Source organism: Arachis duranensis, chromosome 8 (assembly GCF_000817695.3).
Source record: "Arachis duranensis cultivar V14167 chromosome 8, aradu.V14167.gnm2.J7QH, whole genome shotgun sequence".
Taxonomy (NCBI): domain Eukaryota; kingdom Viridiplantae; phylum Streptophyta; class Magnoliopsida; order Fabales; family Fabaceae; genus Arachis; species Arachis duranensis.
Genome location: NC_029779.3, coordinates 1248687 through 1272568, shown reverse-complemented (window position 1 = coordinate 1272568; position 23882 = coordinate 1248687). Strand labels below are relative to the sequence as shown.

Here is a 23882-nt window from a genome sequence, read left to right as displayed (position 1 = left end):
TCAAACATGATTTTGAAAACATGAATACTTTTTGGATGATGTTATCCAAAATTACACTGAAATGCAAAAGGATTAATCTCTACATACAAGTGATTTTGCTATACAAGTCTTACAAGTCCTCTAATCGATGTTACGTTCAAACGCGCTTGTTATGCACATATTTTTCACACGCCTTGATCAGGTTTTTAATTTTTGAATGGATTTTATTTCCTTTTTAGAATTTCTTGCCTTCTCTCTTCGATCTCTTTTGTGAGTTTCTTTCTGCCTTCTCCTTCGTCGTATACGTGCGTTTCTTTCTCTGCTTTCTCCTTCATTTACGTGCTTTTCTCCCTTTGTTCTCTTTCTTCGTTATTTTCGATTTCCATTATTTTTTGATATCAAGCTCTGAAATCGTTTTTGAAGATAATGAATAATTCAACTTCAGATTGTTAAATGAACCAGAGCGAAGTGAATTTTGAAACTGAATCTAATGAAGTTCTTGAGGTGTGATTTAGTTTTAGTTAGTAATTGAATCTGAATTTGAATCCAGTTAGTAGTTTTTATTGTATAGCTGAATAATGCGTGAACCTTGCCTGTGAAATTTGCTGTTAATTCTTCTTTGTTTGAATTGAATCTAACGTACTAGTTTTGATTAGAATTAATATAATTTTGTCCTTTTTATATCAGACGTTCGAGTGTAGATCACGAATATTTGGGTGTATTTTAGAAAAGTTTGGGTGTATTTACAGTTTATGACTTTTCATTTGATGGATGGTGAATTGTCTTATTCTTTTAGTTGAATTGTTTTAGTTTCTGTTTATTTATGATTCATGAATTTGGTCTTTGTTATTTTTTATGATGGTTTTATAGTTGTATTTGTATTCTATTGTTTATACTTATTTTAATATGGTGTATTTTGCAGCCCTTTTGTGGTGTTGATGACCAGTTTGTCCTCAAGGTTGGGATGACTTTTAATACCCTTGAAGATGCTACAACAGTCTACAAGGATTATTCGAAGGTTGCAGGTTTTTCTACAAGAGTTCGGAGCACAAATAAGAAGGAAAACGAAATTAAGAATAATATATATTTGTATTCCAGTATGTATTTTATACTGGTGGCTGATTTTAGTGTACACATAACATAATTCATTTCTGTATCTGTAGCAAATTTAGGTGTAAAATGAAGATATTTGGGTGTATTTTTATTCTGATAACTTATGCATAATTCAGAACTCTTCCTCTTCCTCCTCCTCATCTTTTGCTACTTCTTTTTTTTTTCATCATCATCACCATCTTCTTTTTTTCTTATTCATCTTTTCCTTTTTGTTTTACCTTCTCAAGTTTTTTCTTGTTTTACTCTCTTAACAAGAATAAAACCAAAAAAATCAAATAAAGAAGAAGAAGAAACACATAACGCTGCAAAATTACTTGGAAGAGAATGAATTTACATTCATTTAACTGAAAAAAAGAAAGAAATAAGGAAAAGAAGAAGAAGAAGAAGAAGAAGAAAATGCAGCATTAGAGGAAATATTTTTCTGTATAAAAATGCTATTTGTACACTAAAATCAGTCACTAAAATCAGCCACGAATGTATTTGTATATAAATACATGTGTTTTAACTTATTTTCAATGTATATTTGTATTCCAGTATGTATTTTATACTGGTGGCTGACTTTGGTGGCTGATTTTAGTGTACACGTAACATAACTCATTTCTGTATCTGCAGCAAATTTGGGTGTAAAACGAAGATATTTGGGTGTAATACGAAGATATTTGGGTGTATTTTTATTTTGGTGAGTTCTGCATAATTCAGAACTCTTCCTCCTCCTCCTCCTCATCTTCTGCTGCGTCTTCTTCTTCATCTTCTTATTTCATATTTTCATAATTCTTTTTGGGAGGAAAAAATCAAACAAAGAAGAAAAAAATATCTAATGTTGCAAAATCAAAAGAAGGAGGAGAAACACGACGATAAAGATGAAACACGCGAAGAAAAAGGAGAAACACAAAGAAGGAGGAGGAGGAGAAACGCGAAGAAAAATGACAGTTGTGGTTTTCATCGAGGAAGAAGAAGAAAAGTCGTTCATAATGGTGAGTAGCACACTTTAGAAACAGGAAGCTGTTGAGTAACGTGCGTGTATTTACTTTTGAATGTGAGAGTGTAATGCGCGTGTGTTTTGTTGGACTTGTGCCAACTTATAAGATTTGTAAGTCAAAAAGGCTTGTACGTGTAGCATACCTGAATACAAAATTATTAGAAAAGAAGTAAAAGCTCAAAATTAATATATCACTTTTTAATATAAATGGTTAAAATTAATATTTAACATTTTATCACTATTTCAACACAATTTTCAAGGATAGAAAAGCAAAACATTTTTACTTTCACCAAAGTACGTTTAGAGCAAAAATTTAATCGGCATTGAGTTAACTAAAATTTATTCAATCATTCAGGCAAACTTAATCTGTTATATGAGAAAGTGTTAATGGAATATTTAGATGTGAGCTGGAATATGAAAGTTGGGCCCATTCAGTTGTTGTAGCTTAAATAGATATAATAGGCCTAACTTGTACCACATTCACCGACCCAATTAGGGCTGGCAATGGGTAGGGTAGGGTAGGGTTTGGACCCTATCCTAACTCTACCCGCGAGTTGAAAATTTTATTAAAATTCTACCTTACCCTACTCGCGGGTTGAGAATCTCTCAACCCTAACCCTATCGCATCCTAAAATTCTAAACCCTACTCTACCCTACCCTACCCGCAGAAATATCAAATTTTTTCAAAGTAAATATAAAATTCAATTATTTCGAATTTTATATGTATTAATAACATAAAAAATAAAAAACTAATGCTCTAACTTACTTAATTAACTAACTAGTTTTGTGGTTGTTCACTTATTATAAGTCATTACATAAGAGAGGTTGTGGGTTCAACTCTCACTTCCTTCACTATATAGAGAGATTTTTATAAAATATGTTATATATGAGGTGCGGGTAGGGTAGGGTAGGGTACACCCTAAACCCGTACCCGTACCCTACCCTACCCTACCCGCAGGCATACCCGGACCGTACCCTACCCTATCCGAACGGGTTGGACCGGGTTGGGTACCCGTGGGTAGGGTATGAATTGCCAGCCCTAGACCCAATTGTCAAAAAGTTCGTTTATCGTGTAATAATCTTGTCCTCAAAAGGTAAAACTACTTCTTTGACTCATATTCCATAATTCACTTTCTACGGTTAGGTCAGACTCATGAGTTAGTTTGAACTCGACTCGTTAATAGCTCGATAAGCTGAGTTTGTGAGCTGATGAGCCGAGCTTGAGCTTGGAATTAAGCTCATAAATTAAATGGATAAGTTCAAACTCGGTTCATTAGCTCGTGAGTCGGCTCGATTACACACACACACACACACATACACACAAACACACACACACAAACACTAAAATTAATATTTTTTAATATATATAAGTTATAATTTATTGATATAGAATTATAGATTATGTTATTATTTAAAAGCCAACCCGTGAGCTTGAGTCGACTCATGAGCTTTCGATGAGCAAAATTTGAGCTTAAGAAACAGACTCCATTTTTATGAGCTGAACTATGAGCCAAACTCAATTTTCGTGAGTCGAACTTGAGCTTACTTCTAGCCGTACCTACGACTCTTTCTAATGAATTGTGGGATTATATGTGATTCATCTTGTCCGAAGTGTGGTGAAATTAAGTCTGGTCTTCATGTTATTCGAAATTGTGCAGATATAACTCCTACGATTATTCTCTAAACTCAAATAGTAATATCCCTTTTGATTGGATTTGTGTCTCATTATCTAATCAAAATCATACGTGTTTCCTTGCTTGTCTTTGGTGGACATGGAGATGGCATTTGAATATAATTTTCAGTAAGGGTTAAGTACGATTTTGGTCCCTAAGGTAGGGGTTGAAAATTTATTTCGTTCCTAGCCTTTTTTTTGCTACGAAATGGTCCCAACGATTTAAAATAGTTTTAGAGTAAAGGACAAATCCGTCCCTAACCTTTTTCCCGCGAACATTTTCGTCCCCGAGGATTAGAAAATACTTTAATGTCCCTGACCCTCCGGAAAAGTGGACATATTTACCCTTTCGTTAAAGTCACTCCGTTTGGCCTGACAGAAAATGGTGACGTGGCTCTCATGGCGCTGACCTGGCCGTTACGGGCTACCACGTGGGATGGACTTTTGAAAAGAGGACGTATTAGTTCCCAGGAACCAAAACGTCGCCGTTTCTCCTCCACCCCCAATCTATGAAATCCTTGAGCCTTAATCCATCAAACCCCATCCTACGCAAGGCTTAGGTCGAGGAAAACGATGCTATTGATTGTGACGGATGTTGCAGCTCGTGGCATTGATATTCCATTGCTTGATAATGTTATCAATTGGGACTTCCCTCCAAAGCCTAAGATATTTGTTCAATGTGTTGGAAGGGTTGCAAGGGTTGGCCGTACTGGCATTGCTTATTCCTTCATGACATCGGAGGATATGGCTTACCTATTGGATCTTTATTTGTTTCTGTCAAACCAATACAAGCTGCTCCCACCGAAGAAGAGGTCTTGCAGAATATGACTGGAGTAATGTAAAAAATTGAACAGACAATAGCAAATGGAGAAACTGTTTATGGCCGATTCCCTCAAACAGTCCTTGACCTTGTTTCAGATAGAGTTAGGGAATTTATTGACACTAATGCAGAATTGCAGTCATTGTAGAGAACATGTAACAATGCATTCCGTTTATATATGAAGACAAAACCCTTGCCATCCAAGGAGTCTATTCGAAGAGTAAAGGATTTTCCATGTGAGGGTCTGCATCCGATGTTCAAGAATGTATTGGAAACTGGGGAGTTAATGGCCCTTACATTTTTATAGCATTTGAAAAAGTTTAGGTGAGTATAAGATTATATACAAATTGTCTAATGGCTTGATCATTTTATCATAAGTTAACTAGATTGTATAATTTTTGGTGTGTTGTTTCATGGTTGTTAGTGTCATCTCACACATATTGATATCCATGTTAATGATCATTCATGTTCCATGATATATCATGTATGAGTTTACAATGCATGCCCCTAGCAAGCCACTAGGAATAATATCTTTGAGAATTTCTGGCTTTCATCATTAGCTAGTTATCATACCATATTACCTTGACATCGTAAATGACACATAATTGCAGGGTCCTTCTGGTCAATGGGTTGATGTGATGAAAAGGAAGAGAGCCATTCATGAGAACATTATAAATTTGGTTCATAAACAGATGACATTGTAAATGACGTATACTTTGTTGAAGGATTAGGGCTCAAGATTTCATAGATTGGGGGTGGGGGAGAAACGACGACGTTTTGGTTCCTAGGGACTAATACATCCTCTTTTCAAAAGCCCATCTCACGTGGTAGCCCGTAACGGCCAGGTCAGCGCCACGGGAGCCACATCACCGTTTTCCGTCAGGCCAAACGGAGCGACTCTAACGGAGGGGTAAATATGTCCACTTTTTCGGGAGGTTAGGGACATTAAAGTATTTCCCAATCTTCGGGGACGAAAATGTCCGCAGGAAAAAAAGGTCAGAGATGGATTTGTCCTTTTCTCATAGTTTTAAAATCGTCCTTTTTACCAAAATTTTAATTTTTATTACCAAATTACCCCTAATTAAAAAAATATAAAAAAAGAAAAAAAGAAAAATGGGTTAAAGGCTGGGAACAGGGGAAGGGTTAATCACGTTAGGGGAGGTGGGTTTTTAATGGAAGAAGAGGGGGAAGGAAAAGTGGAGAAGCGAAGGGGAAGGGAATCTGCCGCAATTGCTCCTCGCCACCGCCGTTGCTTTTCATCGTTCGGTCGCTGGATCTTGCTGCTGCTCCTCAACGTCGATGCTAGCAGATCCCGAAGGGTGGACATTGTGTGCCGCTCGCCGTTCGTCGTTTCTGCTTCTCCTCGCTCGGTCGCCGGTCGTTACTGCTCCTCGTCGGTCGCCGCTGCTTCCAATCGGGTTTGCTATCTTCTTGGTCTACTTGGCAACCATTCCTATTACTGGAATTGGGATTAACCTAGCTAGGAACCTTGGTGCTGCCATCATCTTCAACAGAGACCATGCATGGAATGATTAGGTATGTCTTCTTCGTTTCTGGCTTTTTTTTCTCACTCAATTCTTTCTGAATTTTATATCTTCTTTTCTTCATTGCAGTGGATTTTTCGGGTTGGGTCTTTCAGTGGAGCTGCTCTTGCTGCCGTGTACCACTAGATAGTCATCTGATTTTGATTCTGTTTATGCTTCTGATTACATTGGGCCTTTCTTTGTGTTTTTGCTTCTGTTTATGCTTTTGTTTCACTATGATTCTGATTCTATTTATGCTTCTAATTACATTGATTTTGCTTTTTATTTTGTTATTGTTATTGCTGGTATTGTTGTTGTTCTTCTGCTTCTGGTTGTTGTTGCTTCATTGTTGCTGCTGCTTCTGCTTTGTTTCTGGTCGAATTCGGGGAAGAAGGGGAAGGGGAAGGGGATTCTGGTTGATTTTGGGGAAGAAGGGGAAGGGAAAGGGGAAGCGTATTTTAGTCCGAAAGACGATTTTAAAACTAAGTTAAATCTTTAAGACCATTTTGTAGCGAAAAAAAGGCCAGAGACGAAATAAATTTTTAGCCCTTACCTTAAAGACCAAAATCGTACTTAACTCTTTCAATAATGATAAGTTGAATTTTCTTATATGAGACATATGATATTACAATCATGTCATGATTTTATGCTTGCTCAGAAATCTCCCCTATGGAATGGTAAGCTTTATTTAGGTATACTTTTTCACTCATCAATAATCCTCCTCTTAATGATATGTCTTCTTTATTGACTAGTGATTATACTGTTTTGTGTTAGGTTGTAATTTTCATTGTCTACTAAAAAAAAACTCATAAATAAGGTAGTTTCTCCCAAACCCGTCAGAATTGTAAGGGTTATTTACCCTTGACTATGTGTCACCATTACAGCCATTAATCAAGTAAAATTGTCAAAAATTCATTAATTGATTCATTAAATGATGTGATACTATATTGTATTCTATGTTATTTTCATTATACTATCTAACGAATATGTACTCCAATATGAATGGGTGACTTGATTTTTACCAAATGTTGCACAAGTAAAAAACAAAAGGATAATTCCTCGAAAACCTTATCGTAGTCCCTCTCTGGGCAGTATCCGGCGACTAATTGCAAAACCCTATCCCGTTACTCTTCTCAGGCCTACTGCTTCTTTTTTAGCTCCTGCGGTGGTCTTTTTCGGTGGCTAACATGGTTAAAAAAGTTTTTTCGACAAACCATTGACTGTAGTTGAGGCAGCTCAAAAGATTGTACTCTGTCAGACATCATTGGCTTTTCCAGCAAATAACCACTACCTGTTGTCGATTTCCCTGTTAGGGGTTTGTTGGATCCATCCCTAGTCGGGTAATTTCTCCAATTTCACTTCCAATTTTTCTTAATTTGTTGTGTTACTCACATACTATAATCGCTATTTGTGGAAAAAGATTATTTCAATTTAGAATGCAAAATGTATGTTTTTTTGTCCTTTTTGTTATTCTCAGTTCTCAATTGTTCTTTTTGTAATGGTAGCGGAGTGAATTGTTTTTTAATAGCTTATTCAATGAATTTTTAGGTTGTTGCAGGCTTTACTATACAAAGGTTATGCTGGGTTTTTTCAATCCATCCCTAGTTGGGTAATTTCTCCAATTTCACTTTCCATTTTGCTTTATTTGTTCTATTATTCACTGTAATCGGTCTTTGTGAAAGACAATTATTTCAATTTAGAATGCAAAATGTAAGTTTTTTTGTTCTTGTTATGAATTGTTCTTTTTATAACGGTAGCTGAGTGAATTATTTTTTCATAGCTTGGTCAATGAATTTTTGGATTGTTGCAGGCTTTACTATACCAAGGTTAGGTTGTGTTCCTTGGATCCATCCTTAGTCGGGTAATTTCTTCAATTTCACTTTCAATTTTGCTTTATTAGTTTTGTTACTCACTTACTGTAATCGCTATTTGTGGAAGAAGATTATTTCAAATTAGAATGCAAAATGTAAGTTTTTTTTGTCCTTGCTGTTATTGTCGTTTCTCAATTGTTATTTTTGTAACTGTAGCGGAGTGAGTTGTCTTTTTATAGTTTATTCAATGAATTTCTGGATTGTTGCAAGCTTTACTATACAAAGATTAGGTTGGGTTCTCCTCCAAGGGTGTTATGGTTTCTACAATGGTTGCCGTGAGACAAGTGACCTTCATGTAAGTTCGGTTTTAACTCATTTTATGTATTTAGTTAAATGTCACTATATATGTTATCTTTTTTTGTCTAATTTTGTTGCATATTAAGGTGAATTATTTCGACCCTGTAAGTTCATCGACATTATCATTAATATCTTGTTTGGAACAAAGGTGTAAGAGAAGAGGAGTCATTGGATACGAGCTGTTCTATTCAAAGCAACCAATGTACTTACACATTTCAGTATGGCGATTGTTGTGGGACTTCAGGCTATTATGTATCAGAGTTGATTCTTTTTGCAAGATTTTTGAAGGCATCGCTGTCAAAACATTCTTCGACTCCTATAGTTTTCGGGTTAGAAATCAAAAGCCTCGAATAGTTGAAAGCAGTATTCACTAATTTATCCCCCAGTGTTTGTTAGTTTAATCAAGCAAATAATTAGCCTGTATGTTGTACTTGCGATTAGGCCCTGTGAACTAACCTAAAAAAAATCTCATCTTTGTTGGTGAGATCACCGTACCAGTAAAATGGGCTAGATCCAAAAAATAATCATCATGACCAATTTTTTTAGCTAATGGTCTGACTCCTATTACGCTGTACTTCATTTGGCAATTTAGTCCAAGCATGTACGAAAATTCTTCTTACCCTTGGAGTCAATGTCACCCTTGTTTCAGGTAATTATTTTATCAATTCATGGATATCTCCGATAAATGCAACAATTGTCCCTATTAAGTATCTGTTAGAATTACAGTTTATAATCTAAAGTTTGTGTAAACTTTATTTTGCAAAGTTGATTTTGATAACAAATAAATTAGTTTTAAGGTAATATATTTTTGATAATCTATAGATCAAAATATATTATAATAAAATTAAGGTGGTTTGGATAACACTAATCGAAATTACTTTTAGATCAAAAACACTACAAGAGACAAAAAAATTAGATTAAATTAAGTTTTTATGTTATGGTATGATGTTAATTTAGATATTTGAATTGATGTTGTATATTAATATTACAATAAGCATAATATTTAATTAATAAATGAAGAATAACATATAAAGATTGGCAAAATATAGTTGATATTAAGTTTAAAAAAGATATAAAAAATGAATAGTTTAATATAGTACTGTAAACAAATATTTAAGTTTTAAGATAAAACACCAATGAAATAAACAAACAATAAGTCAAATAAAAATAAGTTAAAATCAAATGAACAAATTGAAATAAAAAAAAAAGTTAAAAGAATAGAAATAAAGAAAAGCATAAATTATTAAAAAAAGCAATAAAATCTCCAAAAAACAACGACATACATGGACAATCAGAACACTTAATTTAGATGTTTAACAAAGTTCCATAATATATTAACATGATAGATTTAATTGTGTCTAATTTTTACACCAAAAATATCCCTTGAAAATACTTGTGTGTAGATCTAACTGTTATAGGATGTGGCGTTTCTTGGGTAGTCCATTCTCTCCTCACCAATAGATTCCTAGTGCCATGTTCAATGTAATATTCTGCTAAAACAAGCTCTCTGTACCTGGAATTGAGGAGTAATTCTCTTTCCTTTGAATTGTTAACCAATAGAATTAAGTTATGATCCATAAATAGTATTAGATTTTCTCTTATGCTTTGGCTTCCAAACCTGTAGTATTGTTCGAATCTTTCGTTTCCACCAACGTCCTCAATCAAGTGCCAAATTGATGCGACATAACCAAATTCGTTGTGTGTATGAGTGAGGAGTGCAAGTTTGTTGTTGTGGGCCAATAAACTATGAACGGTATATATTGCTCCTATTGTAATAGATACCTCGCTAAAAGATTCATGTTCGACACTGTAACATAAAACAGATTTGGGAGTAGCATAACTATCTCCTGTACCAGTTATCCAATATGCAAAACCATTTCAAAAAATAGAATTAAGGTCAATTTTTTCAACTCCAGGCAGACAATTAACAAAGTGAAATCATGTAGAACACCTTGAACAATATCTAGAAAAAAACGTAGGGATAAAAAATATTCCTTTTGCACATATGTATGATGTTGTATGCATCTGTATTTAAGATATAATAAAAAATATAAGTTGGGAAATATGATCTACCATGCTCCACATGGGGGTCAGAAATTTCTCTAGAGTGTCTTCTTGTTGGGTTCCATACTAGAAGTCTTGTTTCATTTTGGTCTCGGGAGAACTTGAAACATATGTTCCCGTTTGTCACTCTTACTATTCGAAACCATCCAAAAGAGTAAACTCCAAAAGGTTGCTAAACATGAACTGGTTCTCTAGAAAAGGCATCCACTATAACTAGTGAATCTAAATCCATTAATAGTATTGAATATCCAGCATGGAACAAAACATGTTGATCTAACACAATTTGTCTTCGCATGGGCTGCATGCATCTGTTTGGTTGATGTAGGCGTTAGAGCCAGATTTATTCAAGTACATACATCTTCCTACTACTTTTGCAAGGCTTCGTAAGAAAATGTTATGCAACAGTTAATTTGGAATAACCAGTGACGGAAGATAATTTAGTTGGAAGTGACTCATTTCTTCTCTAATGTTGCCATTTGAAAATTTGTTTCTATGTAGTTTTTATGCTCGAAATTCATGGTTTCCAGTTTTATAAGGTATGAAATGAAATAAAGTTAAATTTGTCAAAGCAATTAATTTTGTGAGATGTTGTATCTAATCAAAATTGGGTTAGAAGAATATTGTATTACCAGTGTTATTTTTGTGAGTTGAAAAAAACTTGTTCTTGTTGAAAAAAGTTTTTTCTTCTTCCAACATTTTTCCATTTCTTATGCCAACACAAAAATTTTATGGAAGTTCCAACAACGTAGATAAATTGGCTTTTGATTATAAGCTTTATTTTTTTTACATAGACAACTTCTTTATACTCCTCGTAAGATTTTATTAATAAAGTTTTCACTCCGTTAGTAGAGCTTAATTTGGTCCAAACTTGTTCAAAGAATTAAAAGATACAACATTAAGCAAAATACATTTTACATGAAGGAAATAGATAACAATTAGAGCATGTCTCTTTCAGTATTCACTAATCTTTCTTTCTTTTTACACTTCCCAAATTGAACTGGTTCATAATGACGTACAGGACCAGACACAACCTTCTTATTACGTTAACCTGGAAAAAAAATCGCAAAATGAAGTCCTTATAAATAATGCCTTTACCCTCTTTACATTTTATTAGTTTAATAACTTAAGTCCATATTCCCTACAAACAACGTCATTAATTCCTACACATAATCTTAATTCAGTCGATAGATTTTCGAGTTAAGTTTATTTTGGATTTGAATCCCCCCAAATGGTGGAATTCAATTTTGCGGCTAAAGTGTTATCCATTATCCTCAATTGTTGAGTTTGGAGTAATAGAAAATACAAAGAAAATATTTTGCACACATCACAACTTACCCCAGTATATTGAAAATTCGAAATTTACCTATTCCATGTGTTATTCTGTGTTGGGTTTAGGAATAAAATGTAGTATTTAAGTTCACAAGTAATACTAACAATGTGTTTTGATGTAGTTTATAGTATGATGAATTACAGTATTTTAAGACAAAACACACTAATGTTACATGTTGCATGCACACCATTATAATGTTTTAGCACACCTAACGTGTAATAGGTGCAAACCAATCGAAAAACTTATCAATTATTAGACTTTTATAATTTGATCGTAATTACTCGTGATGTGTAACACCCTAATTAGCCTAAACTTTACCTTACGTTGTAAAGCAAAGATTAATCAAGGATTACGACAGTTCTAAGCTCATACATATGATATATAGAAGGAATAATATTATCTAGAAGCCTGATGAATGATATAGTTCAAAAACAGGATTTAAAAGCGCAAAACGAACTAACAAAGCGTCTAACTTAAGCACAAGGAACAGATGTGATATAAACAAAATAATAGTGTAATAGTGTAATATCATAGGAAACTAGCCATGGCTCGCAGAGTTTAAGCCGGCTAGCCAAATATATAGATAAAGAGGAACTGAAGTTTAAAATGGCTTATACAAGTTTTGTTCTCTCTCTAATACAAGCCTCTAGGCCAAAATAAAAATACAAAAGTGAGAGATATAATAAATAAGGAAAATAAATCAAAGAGACTCAAAAGGTATCCGGATCCTCCGCTTTTGTCACCAACCAAACAACTCACCAAGGTGGGTTGCAATCTGCATCTGAAAAACACAACAAAAATATGGTATGAGAACCGGAGGTTCTCAGTATGGTAACAGTGCCCAATGATGTAAGATGTAAGGCTCCGGGACGCTAAAGGCAATCCTAGAGCTCCACATGACATACGGATATTCAAGCTTAACATCAAAAAATAAATAAAGGACTTAAACCATAAATCGGGTCATCTAAGCTTAGGGGGTTTCTAACTAATGCTAATCACAACGCTGTATCCCACAGCCCTCACCAGCCTAACCTCCGTGCGATCCTATCGCCACCGCCTACCTAACCTTCTATCATCAGACAATAACAAATAATGCAGGCAAGTAAAACACAGATAGAATTCATTTACAGCAAGTAATTCAAGAAGCAAGTAAGCATGTTATAAAATTAGAAAAACTCAAGTAAACAAAGCAAGCAAGCATATAGAAGATGCACATGATGAATGTCTGCCCTATTGGCTGTGATATCACATGTCGATTATTGTGCCAAACCCGACAGCAAATCCGGTCGACAACTCTCGGATTAGTCTCTCTATTGCGCATAAGGTGGGAAATTCTGAGGAATAGTGTCCTACCACCTTCTCCTTTTAGAGGGAAATAATCCGAGGCAGTGTGCCATACCACCATCCTCTGGTTGTCGCATGATTCCATGGGTTAGTGCCCTACCACCTTGCAATCAGAGAGAAACCCATGCTCAAGAGGAAAATTTCGAAGGAGCGTGCCCTACCACCTTCTCCTTTATGAGAGAAACATTCCGAGAGAGCTTGCCCTACCACCTTTCTCTAGAGCAATCAATATGAGTGAGAAGCAAAGCATATAATAATCACATAATCAAACTCAGAGGCCGCTCCTCATAGCACACTTCCACTCATACTCGCCACAACCGTCATCATTTTTCTAAGTTCCATTCTGAACTCCTTAGCTCATCAATTTCTCAAGTCATACATCTCTCTTCCCTGACACTCTACCAGACCCATCCTCAATACACTAGAAACCTAAGCCTCTATTTGCTAACTTTTCAAAATAATCATCAACCAAAACCCTTAGCCTATTTCCCTTATTCACATACTAAAAAATAAGCCCAAAAGCCTTACAAAGGTGTTATAGAAGCTTACGACCTTGTTGGGAAGGTGAAATAGTTGAAAATAATTTTAAATTTGCGAAACAGGGTGTGTGCAGATGCACAGGGGTGTGCGTAGATAAAGATTTTGAAAGTGTGCGTACGCATAGCGGTATGCGTACGCACAGGTACTAAAATTTACAAGCTTGTTCACTCGCACAAGCTGTGCGAGCGCCCCCAACAGACGACCCTTCCCGACTTGTGCGTACGCACAGGGCTGTGCGTCCGCACAGGTCACAATCCTTCATTGATGTGCGAGCGCATAAGTTGTGCTAACGCTGCAAGCAGTAAGCCTTTTCCTACCTGAGCGTACGCACAGGTTTGTGCGTCTGCACAGAATGAGATTTGTGCAGGTTTGCACGTGCGCACAAGGCCGTGCGTGCGCACATATAAGAAATCCTTAAATTTTTCAACTTTGTAGAATTTCAGATTTTCAACACCAACTTTGAATGATCATAACTCCCTCTACAAAATTCCAAATTTTATAAACTTTATATCAATTTGAAGAGTTTTCAATAAGCTTTAATTCAAATCAAATTTCAACAAACTTTAAAAATTGGGCAAAAGTTATGATCAGACAAATTTTACCAAAAATCCATTTTCACCCAAAAACCTATTAACCTCAATTTCACCAAGTCTCACAATTTAAAACCAAACTAATCATAACCCAAACAATACCAAAACATCATCAAGGTCCTTGCCATTCCTCTCTCAACTCAATCATCTATAATATCCCCATTTACGCCAGTTAACACCATCAAAACCTTTAATCGTCAACATCCAAAACCATCATAAACACTCATAATCATCATCACCCAATAACAACATCAACAACCACTACAAATCCTCATCAATTCCAATAATCATTTTCAGACAAAGTCCAACATTAACCAAGTCCATTATAAACTCATCAACACCAATAATACTCAACCATCATCATCAACTACACTAACCAACCATAAGATCATCATCAACATCCATCTTCAATTCTCAACACCTACCAACACAATTCATCAATATTCATCATCTATCAATACCAAGCATCACTCTCAATCTCATTTTACCTCAATCTACATATTTCACACCATATTATCATTACAACATCATAATTCACCAATATACTCAAAAATCATCAACCTATCATAATTTATCATAAATTATCATTCAACAACTCAAATCCTCAAATCATTATACATCATCATCATACATCAATCCCAACAACCAATTTAATTCAATCCTATCCTATGGGTCACTAGCCTAAGTGTCCAGAAACATTATATATTACATAAAGGAAACCGAAATCATAACTTAGTCGATTCCCAAATGCACCAAACACCAAAATGAAGCCACCAAACTTGATCCAAGGCCTCAACCAGCTCCAATAAACACCAAAGCTCAAACTAACAACACATATATATACCAACAACAAAACCTAAGATACACAAAACAACTAAACACAAGAATTTAGCGGAACCTTACCTTATCCAATGAGAGTAGGGGTAAAATCCAATATTTACCCGTTACTAGAGATCACCTAAACAACCAAAATCACAAAATCTACTCAAAAACCAAACATAGAAACGCGCAGAAATTTAAGGCAGAAAACTGGAAAGTGAGATGCAAGTTCTTACCAGATTTATTTGGATAGAAATGTAGAGCTCGGCAAGAGCTTCATGTGGCTGCAAACGGCTCGTCAATCGGAGGTCCGTAACTCAAGTTACAAGCAAAAGAAGATGAGAGTGAATAGTATTCTTTCTTCTCCCTCTCCTCTCAACTCAGTAGCGCCCCCTCCTTCAAATGAGGGTGGAATGAGCTGAAAACCTCATTTAATGAGGATTATATATATTGAATTGGGCCCACTTGGGCCCGGTCCAATCCGTTAAGTGTTTTTGGTCCGTTTGGCCACTTTGGGTCAAAACCTTTAAGATTAGTGCACGATTTTCAATTCTAATTTATTTTCACCATTCCATAACAATAAATCAATTTTTCAAAATCTTATTTTCCAAAATATGCGATACAAGATAGACTAGAGCCGGTACTGCCAGCTTAAGCGCTAGTACGCATTTTTACAATAACCTTTAATAAGAAATATATTTTCTAACTCAGAAAAATTCATTAAATTCAAATTTCACATTTTATTTTCAAATTAAAACTAATAAATTTTGAATCTATTTTGGGCACTAAAATTATTTTAGTAAAACACTTTTACATGAAAACGCGGGTTCTTACATCCTCCCCTCCTTAAAAAGATTTTCGCCCTCGAAAATCCGAATCACGCGATGGGATATATATACGTTCTCTCTCGCCAACTCCTCCATAGAATAGTTCACTTGGATAGGCAAAAAGTGAGCGGATTTGGTTGAGCGAACCACGATCACCCAAACCGCATCATAGCCCACTTCCACTGAGGAATCTCAAGAGGCTGTATCATTCCTGACGGCTTCTGATGCTCTATCTTTGCCTTCTGACACGTCAAACACTTAGATGCCACTGTAGCTATATCACCTTTCATCTCAGGCCACCATAACATCTTCTTTAAGTTACAATACATCTTCGTGTTTCCGGAATAAACAGAAAATCCACTGTAGTGAGTCCCCAACAACAAGTTTTGTCTCAAACTTCCGACATCCTGTTTGCAAACTCTCCCCTTATCTCTCCACAATCTTTCACCATCCTTAGTGAATTCTTCACGCCTCTTATCACCGAGTGGTTGCAACAATTTCTGAAGCTTTCAGTCATCTTGCTGAGCCCTCTGAATCTCTGTCTTAAATGTGCGTGAAATCTGCAACTGGCTCAAACAATCTCTTCCGACCACCTCACTAATGTCTAGCTTAAGATCCACAAACTTATCCACTAAATCCTTTTCCTTGATTTTCACCCGAGCAATTGTTAAAGATTTTTGACCCAATGCATCTGTGACCACCTTCGATTTTCCAGGGTGATAACTTAGTTCAAAATCATAATCCTTTAGCAATTCCATCCGTCTTTTCCAACGCATTTTAAGCTCTTTCTGATCAAAGACATACTTGAGACTCTTATGATTAGAAAAGACGCTAAACCTCACTCCGCACAGGTGGTGCCTCCAAATCTCTGGTGTAAACACAATCGCCGCTAATTCCATGTCATGAGTTGAATAGTTCACCTCATGCGGTCCCAGCTGATGCGATGCATAAGCCACCACACTCCGGTGTTGCAACACGCAACTTAAACACTTCAGAGAAGCGTCATAGCATACTTCGAACGGTTCATGCGGTTCTAACAAGATTAAAACAGGTGCTAAAGTTAACTTCTGCTCCAAAGTCTGAAACTCTCTGCGCACTCCGATATCCAAAAAAAGGCACTTCCTTTCTTGTCAACCTAGCCATCTCTTTCAATGAACCTCTGGTAATATCCGGCTAAACCCAAGAAGCTTCTGACTTCCGTCACTGTTGTCGATCTTTCCCATTCCATCACCGTTTTTACCTTATAAGGATCTACGACTATTCCTCCCTTGCTCACCACATGACCTAAGAGTTTCACTTCTTCCTTACAGAACTCACATTTCGACAACTTGGCGTACAACTTCCGCTGCGTCACTCTGATTATCGTCACTAGGAATCCGAAAATCTTTTCTTTTAAACCAAACTACCGATTTTGTAATACTTTTCAAAACCTTTAAAACAAGTCCAATCTAAATGAGTCCATTGTTAAAACCTTATCAAAAGAGTCAAAAACCTTTTATTGGTAAATTAATCATTTTAAAGCATGATTTTCCCAAATTCGTTGAAACCCTTAAATCAAAACCTTTAAATTTGAATCCATTTTGATAATTTAGATTTACAACCAAAATCACAAGCCAACAAAATCTTAGGACTCACTTTCCTTTTAAATCGTATCATTTGATCAAAAGTTCCAGTCCTAGTTTCAAAACCAAATCATTCAAACCAGAATTCCAAACCAAGTTTGAAAAAATCAATTTAAGCTTTAAAGCCTTTTTCGACACGAATGATGATAGTCTATACTATGAAGATAAGTTGAGGTTTGGCTGTTGGCTTCGTAATTACCTCATCCTTGTGGTTGTGATCGATCCGCCTCATGTGTTCTTCGGAGTGGACAATCTCTAATCAAATGTCCGGGTGCGCCACACTTGTAACATAGTTTCTTACCCGATTGGCACGGCCTATTCGGATGGTATTTCCCACACTCCTGACATTTCATATTAGGGGAATAAGCCCTTGACCGCTTCCCTTCACTATATTTCTTAAGGTTTTGTCCCCTTGGTCCAAGGTTATTGTTGTCGCATTCCCTACTAGTGTTTACTCCATGAGTGTCCCTTGACGAGGCTACTGTCTTCGTGTTCTCTTCAACCACTCTTGCCTTGTTCACCAGATCGGAGAAAATACGGATCTCCATAGGATACACAGCAGTCCTAATGTCGTCCTTCAAACCACTTTGATACTTGACACACTTCCAACTTTTATAGGCCTCTGGGCACCCTGACACACCCTAGAGAACCTGCAGAATTCCTCAAACTTGCTCGTACAATCTGCCACAGACAAGAAACCTTGCTTCAGCTGCATAAGTTTCATCTCCTTTGCTTCCCTTGCAGACTCAGGAAAATACTTCTTGTAGAAGGCCGTTTGGAACACATCCCAAAGAACGTCGGCGTTTTGAAGTTGTAACAAGCGACACTCTGCTTGCCACCAATGCTGGGCCTCTTCCCGAAGCTGATAAGCAGCAAACTCTACGTATTGATTGTGCGGGACATGCTGTGCCTGCAGCGCGCACTCCATAGCTTGGAACCAGTTGTCCGCTTCTGTGGGATTTGTTGAACCTCTAAAACTTGGCGGATGAACCTTGAGAAAAGTCGCCAAGGTCATCGGAGCACCTCCCATGTTGTCTCCGCTCACTTTAGCATTGTCATCCGCATTTCCTTTGCCATTTCCATTTCCATTTCTGGCCAGTTGGCCTAACCTCTGCACAGCTTGCAGAGTCGCAACAGCGTTAGCTTTCATGGTGTTTGCAAGGTTCGCCATTGCCGCCATGAACTTGGCATGGTTATCGGCCGGTCGCTCATTCCTACCCTCTCTTCGTGAACGTGTACAACCTCGTCCGCGAGTAGCCATTAGGGTTCCTTTCTACACCAAACATTCGATATCAAGGTGATCAGTCTCAATATCAAAGGTCTAATGCTTCAATTATTCCAAAAAGGCACTCACAAACAAGCATGCTATGAAATATCAAGTAGATAACCTAAATAGCATGAAAGAAAAAAATGACCAAGAGTATGCAATAAAGCACAATCGGTCCATCCCTCAGGCTCACGAGGACGAACCGCTCTGATACCACTAAATGTAACACCCCAATTAGCCTAAACTTTACCTCGCGTCGTAAAGCAAAGATTAATCAAGGATTACGACAGTTCTAAGCTCATGCATATGATATATAGAAGGAATAATATTATCTAGAAGCCTGATGAAGGATATAGTTCAAAAACAGGATTTAAAAGCGCAAAACGAAGTAACGAAGCGTCTAACATAAGCACAAGGAACATATGTGATATAAACAAAATAATAGTATAATAGTGTAATATCATAGGAAACTAGCCACGACTCGCGGAGTTTAAGCCGGCTAGCCAAATATACAGATAAAGAGGAACTGAAGTTTAAAATGGCTTATACAAGTTTTGTTCTCTCTCTAATACAAGCCTCTAGGCCAAAATAAAAATACAAAAGTGAGAGATATATATAAATAAGCAAAATAAATTAAAGAGACTCAAAAGGTATCTGGATCCTCTGCTTCTTTCACCAACCAAACAACTCACCGAGGTGGGTTGCAACCTGCATCTGAAAAACACAACAGAAATATGGTATGAGAACCAGAGGTTCTCAGTATGGTAACAGTTCCCAATGATGTAAGATGTAAGGCCCCGGGACGCTGAAGGCAATCCTAGAGCTCCACATGACATACGAATATTCAAGCTTAACATCAAAAAATAAATAAAGGACTTAAACCATAAATCGGGTCATCTAAGCTTAGGGGGTTTCTAACTAATGCTAATCATACCGCTGTATCCCACAGCCCTCACCAGCCTAACCTCTGTGCAATCCCATCACCACCGCCTACCTAACCTCCTATCATCAGACAATCACAAATAATGCAGGCAAGTAAAACACAGATAGAATTCATTTACAGCAAGTAATTCAAGAAGCAAGTAAGCATGTTATAAAATTAGAAAAACTCAAGTAAACAAAGCAAGCAAGCATATAGAAGATGCACATGATGAATGTCTGCCCTATTGGCTGTGATATCACATGTCGTTTATTGTGCCAAATCCGACAGCAAATCCGGTTGACAACTCCCGGATTAGTCTCTCTATTACGCATAAGGAGGAGAATTCCGAGGGAGCGTGCCCTACCACCTTCTCCTTTCAGAGGGAAATATTCGGAGAGAGCGTGCCCTACCACCTTCCTCTGGAGCAATCAATATGAGTGAGAAGCTCAGCTTCAAGCCTCTCATCCGAACATAGGCGGGATACTGCCACAGCCTCCACGACGGAGAGCAAAGCATATAATAATCACGTAATCAAACTCAGAGGCCGCTCCTCATAACACACTTCCACTCATACTCACCACAATAATCATCATTTTTCTAAGTTCCATTCTGAACTCCTTAGCTCATCAATTTCTCAAGTCATACATCTCTCTTCCCTAACACTCTACCAGACCCATCCTCAATACACTAGAAACCTAAGCCTCTGTTTGCTAACTTTTCAAAATAATCATCATCCAAAACCTTTAGCCTATTTCCCTTATTCCCATACTAAAAAATAAGCCCAAAAGCCTTACAAAGGTGTTATAGAAGCTTACGACCTTGTTGGGAAGGTGAAATAGTTGAAAATAATTTTAAATTTGCGAAATAGGGCGTGTGTGGACGCACAGGGGTGTGCGTGCGCACGCCCATGAAGATTTTGAAAGTGTGCGTATGCATAGCGGTGTGTGTACGCACAGGTACTAAAATTTACAAGCATGTTCACTCGCACAAGCTGTGCGAGCGCCCCCAACAGACGACCCTTCCCAACTTGTGCGTACGTATAGGGTTGTGCGTCCGCACAGGTTGCAATCCTTCATTGATGTGCGCGCACACAAGTTGTGCTAACGATGCAAGCAGTAAGCCTTTTCCTGCCTGTGCGACGCACAGGTCTGTGCGTCTGCACAGAATGAGATTTGTGCAGGTTTGCGCGTGCACACAAGGCCGTGTGTGCGCACGTATTAGAAATCTTGAAATTCTGCAACTCTACAGAATTTCAGATTTTCAGCACCAACTTTGAATGATCATAACTCCCTCTACAGAATTCCAAATTTTATAAACTTTATATCAATTTGAAGAGTTTTCAATAAGCTTTAAGTTAAATCAAATTTCAACAAACTTTGAAAATTGGGACAAAAGTTATGATCAGACAAAGTTTACCAAAAATCCATTTTCACCCAAAAACCTCTTAACCTCAAATTCACCAAGCCTCACAATTTAAAACCAAACCAATCATAACGCAAACAATACCAAAACATCATCAAGGTCCTTACCATTCCTCTCTCAACTCAATCATCCGTAATATCCCTATTTACGCCATTTAACACCATCAAAATCCTTAATCGTCAACATCCAAAACCATCATAAACACTCATAATCATCATCACCCAACAACAACATCAACAACCACTACAAATCCTCATCAATTCCAATAATCATTTTCAGACAAAGTCCAACATTAACCAAGTCCATTATAAACTCATCAACACCAATAATACTCAACCATCATCATCAACTACACTAACCAACCATAAGATCATCATCAACATCCATCTTCAATTCTCAACACCCACCAACACAATTCATCAATATTCATCATCTATCAATACCAAGCATCACTCTCAATCTCATTTTACCTCAATCTACATATTTCACACCATATTATCATTACAACATCATAATTCACCAATATACTCAAAAATCATCAACCCATCATAATTTATCATAAATCATCATTCAACAACTCAAATCCTCAAATCATTATACATCATCATCATACATCAATCCCAACAACCAATTTAATTCAATCCTATCCTATGGGTCACTAGCCTAAGTGTCCAGAAACATTACATATTACATAAAGGAAACCGAAACCATACCTTGGCCGATTTCTAAATGCATCAAACACCAAAACGAGGCCACCAAGCTTGATCCAAGGCCTCAACCAACTCCAACAAACACCAAAGCTCAAACTAACAACACATATATATACCAACATTAAAACCTAAGATATACAAAATAACTAAACACAAGGGTTTAGCAGAATTTTACCTTATCCAATGGGAGTAAGGGTAAAATCCAACATTTACCTGCTACTAGAGATCACCTAAACAACCAAAACCACAAAATCTACTCAAAAATCAAACACAGAAACGTGCATAAACTTAGGGCAGAAAATTGGGAAGTGATAAGCGAGTTCTTACCAGCTTTCTTTGGATAGAAACGTAGAGCTCGATAAGAGCTTCGCGTGGCCGCAAACGACTCGTCAATCAGAGGTCCGTAGCTCAAGTTACAAGCAAAAGAAGGTGAGAGTGAATAGTACTCTTTCTTCTCCCTCTCCTCTCAACTTAGCAGCGTCCCCTCCTTCAAATGAGGGTGGAATGAGCTGAAAACCTCATTTAATGAGGGTTATATATGTTAGACTTGGGTCCACTTGGGTCCGGTCCAACCTGCTAAGTGTTTTTGGTCCGTTTGGCCCACTTTGGGTCAAAACCTTTAAGATTAGTGTCCGGTTTTCAATTCTAAATTATTTTCACCCTTCCAAAACAATAAATCAATTTTTCAAAATCTTATTTTTCAAAATATACGATACTAGACATACTAGAGCCGGTACTGCCAGCTTAAGCGCCAGTACGCATTTTTACAAGAAACTTAAATAAGAGATACATTTTCCAACTCAGAAAAATTCATTAAATTTAAATTTCACATTTTTATTTTCAAATTAAAACTAATAAATTTTGAATCTATTTCGGGCACTAAAATTATTTTATTAAAACGGTTTTACGTGAAAACGCGGGTTCTTACACGATGCACTATCTAGGATAAAACAATCGAAATGTCCGTGCTGATGGATAAAAAAAAAGGTCGCTCAGAATTCTCTAGGGGAGGAAAACACACTCTCTTCCAGATCAGGGGTCTCTAACTCATAGTTCCTCTCATCCTTTCTACTCTCACATATGCTGTGATGCCTACAGAACTCCTCACAATACTCCCTATCAATCACAAGGACACAACAAAAAACAGTAGTATCTACCCAAGCTCGCAGGCTAGGAGGGACTTTAATTGACATACTCGTAAGTACATTGGGTGACATAAAGGCTATACCTATAGAAGCAAAATATTAAAAATTGTTACAAAAAGAAGTCGGACCTAGTTCAAAAGAGGTAAGGTAAAATCAAACAAAGCCAAACGAAGGCACTTTTTTCAAAATTTTTTTTTTACAGAAGATGGAAATAGCGTCCCTCCCATGCAACATTGTCACATCAAAGGCGACACCATTAGGAGGAATGCAATGCATAAACAAAAAGGTAACAGCTGCAGTATGCAAAAAAGAGAGTCTTTCATAATCTTTTCATTGTTAAATGTTTTTAAATGTTTCAAGCATCAAACTCGCAAGAAAGACAAAATAGACTTTTTCAACAAAGAGAGTAATGACGGTAGAGACAAACTCGATAAAAATGACAAAGCAATCCCAGACAAACAGAAATGAGAGTTCAAGAAGAAGATGAAACGAAACCAACCTCGATGAAGACCGTAAAAAAAGAGGGGCACGTCTAAACAGCAAAAAATACGAACGTTCCTTTTCACACCGGCGAAGCAAAATTCTTCAAAGTCCAAGATAAAGAAATCTTGGAAATAAGGAAAGCAGTTAGAGAGCACAAGGAAGTTCTTCAAAAGGAAAGGGAAATGGAGCAATTTTCGGAAACAAGGAAACGAGAGAAGAAGAGCCGAAAAGTCTTTTTATGAGAGACAAAGGGCAAACGGCTCCTTTATTCCTTTTTAAACGTACGCAGATTCCAAGAAAAAATTGCCGCGCAACGTTCGCCCATTCACTAAAGAAACAAACGTTCAAAAATTTTAAACATGTCGGTAATCTGACTTATCGACGATGGTAGGACTGACGTCAACAACAGAAGCCATGAGATGTTTGAACTCGACACATAAAAGGAATCTGGACTCAAGTAAGGGCATTGTTCATCCCCTACCACAATAAATAAAAGCCAGACCCAATAGAGATAAAAGACCCATCAGGAAAGGTGGCCTTCTC

General features: G+C 36.9%; 1 protein-coding gene across 1 annotated transcript; it reads right to left on the bottom strand.

The window, feature by feature from the left end:
• Positions 1–17967: 17967 nt before the first annotated feature.
• On the bottom strand, positions 17968–18561 carry LOC107459988 (uncharacterized). The gene has a single exon (XM_016078306.1). The coding sequence runs from the start codon at positions 18559–18561 to the stop codon at positions 17968–17970; it is 594 nt and encodes a 197-aa protein (XP_015933792.1).
• Positions 18562–23882: the final 5321 nt, after the last annotated feature.

Bases quoted from the DNA above. Each gene is read 5' to 3' on its own strand.
- LOC107459988 (XM_016078306.1), bottom strand. From the start codon at position 18,561: ATGGCGAACCTTGCAAACACCATGAAAGCTAACGCTGTTGCGACTCTG.